Source organism: Notothenia coriiceps, unplaced genomic scaffold, assembly GCF_000735185.1.
Source record: "Notothenia coriiceps isolate Sejong01 unplaced genomic scaffold, NC01 NC01_scaffold00004485, whole genome shotgun sequence".
Classification (NCBI taxonomy): Eukaryota; Metazoa; Chordata; class Actinopteri; order Perciformes; family Nototheniidae; genus Notothenia; species Notothenia coriiceps.
The window spans coordinates 940,968-950,846 of record NW_011337186.1 but is presented as its reverse complement, the minus strand read 5'-3'; the positions used below and the strand labels follow the sequence as shown (position 1 = coordinate 950,846).

At 40.8% G+C, this 9,879-nt stretch overlaps 1 protein-coding gene across 1 annotated transcript; it reads right to left on the bottom strand.

Moving 5' to 3' along the window:
• Positions 1–1,209: 1,209 nt before the first annotated feature.
• On the bottom strand, positions 1,210–8,753 carry LOC104942361 (hypoxia up-regulated protein 1-like). The gene is made up of 8 exons (XM_010767576.1): positions 8,674–8,753; positions 6,577–6,855; positions 5,538–5,614; positions 5,277–5,458; positions 4,869–4,984; positions 4,064–4,250; positions 3,770–3,904; positions 1,210–1,290 (listed from the first exon to the last, which is right to left on the bottom strand). The coding sequence occupies exons 1-8, from the start codon at positions 8,751–8,753 to the stop codon at positions 1,234–1,236; spliced, it is 1,113 nt and encodes a 370-aa protein (XP_010765878.1). The 3' UTR covers positions 1,210–1,233.
• Between the last annotated feature and the right edge of the window lie 1,126 nt (positions 8,754–9,879).

Here is a 9,879-nt window from a genome sequence, read left to right as displayed (position 1 = left end):
TGTCGTTCGGTGTCGAGCTTGACAGCTCCACACAGAGGGAGAGGCCTGCCGATGCGGAGCCTGAAGAGGCTTCAACAACGGCCACATCCGCCGGCATAGTGACACCGTCTGTATTAGTAGAAGAGTGTTTTTTATAGCAATTGATCGCATCCGCGCTGCTGCGCCAGTCAACAGAGCGTGCGTGTGACATATTTAGTAGCAGGATGTGCTCTGAAAAATAGGGCTCCCCGAAAGCAAATGGGTAATTCGAAAACTGACAGAGCTCCCTCTATACAAATCAAACTGTAGACGGTGTGAAAGCACCTATTGTTTTAAATAATGGTCGGAATGTGACCTGTGAGCCTTCTGAATTACCGTGGGACAGCACATTCTAAACTAAAATGTTCAATCAATAAAGTAACATCTTATCTTATCTTAATAATATCTTCATATTAATAATAATAATAAATCATACAGTATGGGTCCGAAAGGGAGTAGGAGGAAGCAAACACAAAAATATACAAAAAATATATTGCATATTAAAGCAAACGATTGTAAAGGTTAAAGTATGAGCATAACAAATAAAGAAGTGTAATGTAAACATTTACATTATAATTATGATTATTTAATATATAAAGACTATATATTATTGAATTACAAGATTAGATATACTTTAGTTGATCTAAAATATTGATGTGTTCAAATGCTCTTCAAAACACAACTGAAAGTCCATGAAACTTGTCTTTCTGTATTTGTGAATGAAGCGCCATCTCCTGGTTAAAACTTGAAATTGAAAATCTGGCAACGCCCTCTTGGAAAATAGTGGGAGGGCTTAACATTCCTCTATACTGGTCTTTGGCAGGTCGTAGGCAGGAAGCTGTAAGCTGGAGTCTGAAATGAAGTGCTACATCTGTATGTATATATATATACACACATATATACATACATACATATACACACACATATACACACACATATACAGCTACATATATATAGAATAATTATGATGATGAATGCATTTTTTTACAGCAACGCATCTTTGATTCATGTCGTTTATAACTGGAATATTACAAGTATTATTAACTTTGTTTGTACAAAGTAGCCTGTCCAGGAAATATGCCCAAATCAACGAAAACTGCGAACCGGCAGGCAAGACGCTCCGCTTCTGAAATGCCCCAGTAGGGTATGACCGATAGAGGCCGGACCAAAACCGTGGCGCAGCCGGACCCGGTGGAATCGAGGGGTCACCCGGAGCTAACAGGAGAATAAACTCCCGTGGAAGAGCAGCACTGCAGCGGTCGGTAAATGCCGCTGTAACACATTAATAAACAATGAACCACGGCACTCTGGAGAAAGGTATAAGGTTGGAGAAGTCGTTATTTAATTTAATCTTGCTTCGTATGATTAAAAGCAACACGATCATCGACCCGACGCCGTTGGGGAGAAAATCAGCAACGTATTAAACGGTGACATCATGACGCAGCAGCGGCAGTACCAGTCGGGCTCTGGGCGGTGTGAACAAAACGGGGGCTGAAAATAAAAAAACGGTTCCGAACCAGAAAAAGCTCTAGCACGGAGATAGAACGGGAACCGCGTTGGTGTGAAAGGGGCATTAGACATCTACATACTTTTTTTGGTGAACATTTATCTATTTTTAGTTTTTACCTACTTTGCAAAGGAAAACATACAAATCAGGAATACTTGCATAATAAGCACAATCGCCCCTAAATGGAATAAAAAAATTCTATATATAGAGTGAAAGAGAAGTAATGCGTTTTATATGACACCATCAGCTCAAACAATCCAGTACCCAGCCCATACCTGGGTTTGGTCCTTTGTACACAGAACTAGGAAGAATACAACCATTTGTCAAGTTTTTCTTGCAGCCAATCACTACAACTGCTCTTCAATTGAATGCATCGCGCCATTGGCCCACTGTTGCTGCAGTGACATCACACAGTCTGGTGGTCAAGTGGAGCTACCAAAGCTCTCAAAATCACAGCTAGACTACACACCTAATTCAGGACAAAACTGTGAATACAAGTACACTGTGTTTTGTACAGTTATTTTATAAATATTCACGTAGAATATTTAGAAAATAATTTGAACACTTTGAAAATGTATTCAATAAAGTCATTCGCATGGGGGGGGCATTTTATTGAATGCAATGATTTAATTCACAGAATGTGTATCAAATGGAAAAGGGAAAGTTAAATAAACGTAAGACACGTGTCGAACCAGCTGGTTTAGGGACACCAGAAATGGCCAGTATGTTGTTGAACACCAGTGTGATGTGAAACACATCTTTTGTTGAGCAGGTAATGTTCTTTCATGACAGTTTGATGTGTGATCTACGTGTCAATAAAACAGCGGTTGCTAAGAGATGGCTAAATGAGACTACTGACTGCAGCACGCTCATCATTAGCCACCTTTAGCTTAGCATTGGTGATAGGCAGCCATGTGACCAGGATGTCATTTTGATAGCCTAACGTTAGCTTTTTACTTCTGGCCATTGCATTAACACTTAAAAAATCATAAAGTGGTATTAATATGTGCAGAATATCCTGCTGAACAAAACATACAAGTATCTTAAATGTGCGTTTGCCCCAGAGCCTACAAAAATACATAATTACTGCATCACTCTATTGTAGGCTTATGTGGTATTTAGTTATTTCCCTATTCTTATTCTATGCATCCGCTGCGACCCACTATACCAGTTGTTCTCAAAGTGGGGGCGCAGAGGTATGACAGGGGGGGTGCGAGATACCAGGAGGAAAAATGGTTATTACAAAAAAAAAAATGTAAAAGATAAAAAAAATAATAATCATATTTTGAAAAATTATTGATTCGAAAATAATATGATACAGTACTATTACGTCTGGGTCTCAGTGTTTCATTAAAGCTCGTCTCTGTGTGTGTGTGGAACGAGCCATTTTGTGTGTGTGTGCGCGAGAGAGAGAGCCGGTACCGGAGATCGTTGTTGTTAGCTTCTGGTGCTAGCGAGCTACACTAACGGATATAAGGAGTTTTTTCAACATCAAAGTGGAGGAGAGTCCTCTCCTGTCAGAATGAGAGACTCAGTGAGCTAAAGGACTCTCAGTGTTATCTCAGTGGGTCTCAAACGTTTTGGTCACCATTAATGTAAACAATTATTTCCGAGGCACACGTTTATATGATCATTATAGTTATAAAAAAATAAGAGAATAAATGAAAAACAGGTATGAAATACTATATGACAGTAAAAAAAGAATAAAGTTTGAAAGGGTGATTTGTAAAATATCCATAAAGAAATAGTAAATCTGTTTACAGTTCTGTTTTAAATGGGTGTTGAGAGATGTATCCATAGATCTCTTCTTTTTGCTCTCAAAGTGCACCAGAATGATGCTTTTAACTTCAAAATTTAAAAATCTTCCCGGGGGAGCTTGCCCCTGGACCCCCCTATGTGAGGTCCACACACCACCTATAAAAATAGCACTTTACCCCTTTTTACACCTATATGCCGTGAGCTGATTATCGAGCCTTCATTGTAACAGTTGCGGGTACACTGTGTATTTGCGTGAGGAGTGATGCAGTAGAAAATTCCACTGTAGCGCCCGGTACATTAATGGGAAACCCTAAATTTTTGAGCACCCTCTATAAAACGTCAAGCTACCCCACAGCACCCCCAAAAGAAATCTCTGGCGCTGCCACTGAGCTTGACTATTTGTGTTGGGGGGGGGGCCCGACTTTTTTTTTTCTCCAAAGGGGGGGCATGACAGAAAAAGTTTGAGAACCACTGCACTATACTGACCAGGTTCATCTCTGCGGTGCTGAGGGCGTCCTGCACCGGGCCCGGCACTCTGTCGAACAGATCCGCACACAGATCTTCAAAGTCCGTCCTGGTCACCTTAGATTTGAAGTCAATGTCATCCATTAACCCTTCCACCTGAGTGAAGAAAGAAAACACTATTTCATCTTCACGTATTGGTATCAAATAAAGTCAACATGTCATGCAATTTACTCCGGTGTGAGATTTTTTTTATTTATTTTAGGTGCTGCAGACAGATCAGCTGTTTGCTTTAAGAGTGCTGGACCCTGCACTCACCTGGGCCATGAAGTCCACGTTGGCACTCAGCACCGTCTTCAGCCTCTGGGCCTCTTTGAGGAGCTTGGCCATGGCCCGGTGGTTCTCCCTCACGTCCTTCTTTGTCTTCTTCTGCTCGTTGAACAGTTTAGCCAGGTGGTCCCGGAGTCGCAGGTCCATCTCAAAGCCCCCCAACCCGCGGTCAAACCTACAGCCAGATAAAGAGAAGCAGGCCTTAGAATACATCGAAGAATGTGGTATCCTAAAAATGTTTAGAAAATGTTGGTAATTAAACACCAGTATTGTGGATATAATCACTAAGTGGGTAAAGGCATAGAATAGAACAGTTAGGGACATGTTTGGATTGCCTGAACTCTACTATCAGGCAGCTTTTAAAACCAGAAAAACATTTATGCTATGTTGTGAAATTCTAAATCTGGGACAATTTTAGTCCCATATCACAATATCAACACAACAGCAATATACAGACCAACTTGGGTCAATACAATACATTTACAATGCATCTACAATAGAGTGTATTACAGCAGCCTGCAGTGGGCTGAACTACACTGTCAGAGTTTCTACTGATAATGCTATTATGGAAAAAAAGAAATCCTAAAAATGTGAGTTTGAGTTTAATAAGTTGTATTCTTGTGTGTTATTTATGTTTATATGTTAAACTATTTATCAACGTTATTTTTGATTGCTTTATAACTTGTTTATTTTATTATCATTATTATTAAATATTGTGCATGTTCTCCCCAGTCTTGAAAAGGATTAATAAGACAAAGCAGATGGAATAGAGGAGTGTGTGGTTGTGACTGACCCGACCCCTCTGATCTGCAGCTGGGGCTGGGTGCCCGCCTCCTTGGTCTTCACGGTCTGGTACGTGACGATGGTGGCCGTGGTGCTCCCTGAGCCCATATCATAAAACATGATGTTCTGAAACAGAAACAGGTCACTCATCAGTCAGCTTGTTATGCGCCACAGTGACAGACACACTCAATTATTTTGAAGTACAAAAATGGTAAGAGACACATGAGGATAAAGCGGTCAAAATGCTCTATTTGTCATTGTCTCTCTTTCAAAGACCAAATCAGGCTTTGATATACACTTAAAGGTTATTAGATACATTCATTGTTAGCTTGAGTCTGCACATGGGATTTGTTGACAATAATAAACATAACCAGACTAATTAATAACCATGAATTTGGAAGTAATGCTGACTGTGCACCTTGACTGTATTGTCGATATCTTTCCTCCTGAACACTCCGTAGTTCAGGGCCACGGCAGTGTTGTCGTTGATGAGCTGCAGAACCTTGAGGCCGGCCATCTGCGCCGCCTGCAGCACGGCCCGCCGCTCTGCCTGGTTGAAGAAGGCCGGGACCGTGATCACTGCGTCTTTCACCGGTTGTTCTGTGAGTGGAGGAAGACAAAGCTAGGGAATATGCCTCACATTAAAACAGTGATGATCTTATGCAATGTGCAAACTGACCTGCAAAGTCCTGAGCCAGACCCCGGGAATAGTTGAGCATCATCCCCAGCAGCTCCTCAGGAGTGAACTGCGTTTCTCTGACAAGAAGAAGAGGAAAAAGACAGATTAGAGGCCCCAGTCCAAAGCAGTGTTTATCTTTATAACCTATTGATGTTTCTATGACAACTGCCATAGTGCTTCTAAGGATAGCTACAGTATCTCACCATCAGTCATGTTTTTAGAAATGAGCTGTAATAATAATAATAATTAAAACTGCGGTCGCACTTGTGCGCGCAGTGATGAGCGGGCCCTCGCGTCCGTGCGCCTGTCGGGGAGGGCAGCCGGTCGTCCCGGCGTCAAGCAGACGCGCGCGAGTACTCGGAAATGAGACGTTTGACATTTCTCTAATTTCGCGTCCCAGACTCCCAGGTCATCCTGCAGCAACCCGGAAACGGATGTCGGCGCGCCGTCTGGAACGAAAAGTAATTTCTCTAAAGGCTCGTCGAGGATCGATTATCGAGGAGGCTGTCTGGAGAAGCCGTGGCCGAGGATACACTGATTTAGAGGAGAGAGGAGTGTCTCTGGAGGAGCTATAACCGAGGGTACACTGAAGTATTCTCCGGAGACGATTTCAGCCAACAGTGATGTTTAAAAGAGGCGTGACGCATGGCTGGACGTCAACGAAGCACAGCTCTGCAAACTGNCATGCTCAAAGTAAACCGGATTTTGCCGATGTGTTTATGTGGATTCAAAAGTCGTAAATAATCTACAAAATGGAGGAGACCAGTCTGATCGGAGCAACTGTGACCAGTTGCTCCGATCAGACTGGTCTCCTCCATTTTGTAGATTATTTACGACTTTTGAATCCACATAAACACATCGGCAAAATCCGGTTTACTTTGAGCATGTGTTTTAAACAGTTTAATCCCTTTGTGAATTGTTTCCACTTCCACTGTGTGTGGGGGAGTAACTTCCAACAGGAGTCATTTGGGGGGGGCTCTTGGGAAAAAAGGTTGGGAACCACTGAAATAGAGTGTAGCAAACACTTTTCAAATGAAACATTGTCTCACCCGTCACTCTTTTCACTGAGTGCAGTCTGTCCCTCTGGTCCTTCAGCTTCTGCATGTGCTTGCTGTGCTGCAGCTCCATGGCCATTGACTGCTGTCCTGCAGCCTGCTGCTGGGTCTGCTGCTCCTCCTCCAGCTCGTCCTCCTTCTTCTCTTTTATAAGGTTAAAGCGTCTCAGTCGATAACAGCTTTGACTTTGGTCCACTCGCAGAGCGTCGCATAGACAGGTCATGTCCTCATTGTGTTTGTCAACCACGTCACACTCAAGATATCTGCAGGGTGAAGATATGTTTGAAATTGGGACTGCTTGTCCTTAAGGTATGTCAATAGTTAAATTAAATAAAGTAGTATCTAGGAACTGGTAGCTGGAGAAAACCCACAAAACATCTGTGAAATTAGATATCATATAAGTAAATCTGTAAGGCTGATTCCTTACAATTTTACAGCATTTTATATTTTCTAAATAAAAATGTACTATTATACAAAAAATGTGGAAAAGGAAGTTGCTCTTAAATAATACCAAAATAAGACCAAATTTCACGAATACATTAGTTTTTTAAGAGAATACAAAAATGAATCAAAGAATTTTTTTTTAGAACTTTTAGTTATATTCTCAAATATGAAGATTTGCACATAATCAGCACGTTAATGAAAACTAGTGATGATAACTACTTAATTTCAGTCCTACATAGCTGGAGCTGTTTACATGTCCCTGGTAAATAGTGCTAGCACTCATTACTCCACTTTTGTGTTTTACAATAGGCTATCTTATGTTTACTTTAACACTGCAATACAGTATTGCTACATTTCCTTCTTTATAGGAGTAAACAGCTGACGTCACAGAGTGAAAACACAGGCAGTGCCAACAACAATGCCTTTTTAAAAACCAACAAATGTTTTTCCTGTCATGTGTAAAATAAATCAAAAGGGGAACACTGCGTTTGGTTGTTGGTTCAGACATATTTAGCTACTGTAGCCAACGCTGAAAAAAAAAGCTGTCCAGTAAATTGTGTAATGGCTCTCTCAAAGGTAGGGTAGGTAAGGATGGAGAAACCAGCTTGAGTGCGCTAGAATTTGAAAGTACGCAGCCGAAAAAAATCTGCCCCTTCCTTCAGACTTCCTTACAGAGCCCTTCCTCCAACACACACGAACGCACACATGACCAATGAGGGCACGAGATAAGTTTGTGCACGACATGGAAGGCTGACAGGCAGGTAGGCCATCCAGTTATTTTAGCTGGGCCGGTGAAATGATTGGTCGTGCTTTTAACAGCGCCACGGTCTTCCACAGATTAAATGTCTTCATGTATTTTTTGTCAAAGCATTTAATATATTCATTGCTATCGGGATGTTAAGAGCATTCAATGGAATATAACAAAAAGTGTTTCTGAAGTGAATTACCTACCCCACCTTTAATCACAGGGGTGTCCAAACTATGGCCGGGGGCCAACTACGGTCCACTTTTAATTAGCAAATTCATTAAGTATCATGGAATATGGCCCACACCTGAAACTTGTGTTTGTCTTATATTGTACTTCTTAAATATAAATGTAAACATACAGTATATTGCAAAGCAGTATGTTAATAGGCCCCATTTTCAATTAAGTTCATTTTCTAAGAAATCTAAGAAATTCTAAAAAAGGTTTAAAATTCTTAAGATCAAGAAGCTGTGGAACATGATAGATTGCCATGACGACCTGCTTCTTTGATAGTATTTGAATGTTGCCTTGCCCACCAGTGCTGAGTCCAAATGTGTTTTGTTACAAACTTTGGCTACTAGTCAAAGTTTAAGTTATTTTTATCACGGTTCCAGTTAGCTAGAATTTTTGCTTATTTAATGTTTTTCCTAATATTGTAATAATAATTTCGTGGTACGAACGTCTTAAGAAGGCACGAGCTGGTGCTAATGCTAACGTTCAAAACTAAATTAAGCAGACATTTATCTTCTTTTTTAAATATTAAGTCATATTTTCTAAATGTAAAAGACAATGTAGTGCATTATCTACATTTATAATCATTCTGTTTTTGAATTAACTATAAAAGATACATTTTCCAGAACAGAAGAATATCTGTTAGTAGACTCTTTCTTACCTCTGCTGCTGCTCATCCAGAGAGTTGATTTGTGCCACTAATAACGCCCTCTCTTCGTCCTTAGATCCTTCCTCCGTCATAGTTATGTGGTTTTCTTTTTCCTATATATTGCTCTGTCTTTGTCTCGCTTACTTGTCTTTCACCGCCTCTTTATCCTTCTCCTTTGAAACCAAAGCTTGGTAACTACTGAAGTTGTTGCTATGGAATGTTGCCTTACACATTGTATGTGATAGGCTAAGGGTCAAAGTCACAGTAGAGGCACAAAATACAAATATGAGCGAACATAATAATATTATGTTCGCTCATATTTGTATTTTAGGACATATTATGTCCTCTTTAAAACAACTCACCCCAAAATGATGGGATGGGAAAAAAATGTCAGGTCGAACATTCACTTAGTCTTGTTTCTGTGTATATCATATTTCACATCATTAATCCAATTCTGCAAAGTAACTAAAATAATTAAATTAATTCAGTGGAGTAAAAGTACACGATTTACCTCTGAATTTTAGTGGAGTAGAAGAACAAAGTAGCAAAACATTGAAATATTCAATTAAAGTCCCTGAACATTTTACTTAATGACATTACTTGACTAAATCTACTTAGAGATTCAAAGATGCAAAGGTTGATTGTCATAACATACACAACTACGGTGTAATTAATGTCTAAAAACAACTTAGATTGCAGGTCCCTCAACAGTGCAATTACAACACACCAAAAAAATATATAAAAAACAACAATAAAAATAGTGCAAGCTCAGGTGTTTGATAGTCTTATGGCCTGTGGGATGAAACTGTCCCTGAGTCTGGTGGTTTTAGTCCTGATGCTGCGGTACCGCCTGCCAGACGGCAGCAGACTGAACAGTTTGTGGCGGGGGTGATGGGGGTCTTTGATCATCCTGACGGATTTCTTCGGGAGTCCATGGATGGCAGCTCTGTCCTGGTGATGTGCTGTGTAGTTTTCACCAGCCTCTGTAGAGTCTTACGGTTGAGGGCGGTGTAATGGTGCACCTGAAGAAGGTTAGGATCCTCTCTATGGTGCACCTGAAGAAGGTTAGGATACTCTCTATGGTGCACCTGTAGAAGGTCAGGATACTCTCTATGGTGCACCTGTAGGGCACCTGTAGAAGGTCAGGATACTCTCTATGGTGCACCTGTAGAAGGTCAGGATCCTCTCTATGGTGCACCTGTAGAAGGTCAGGATGCT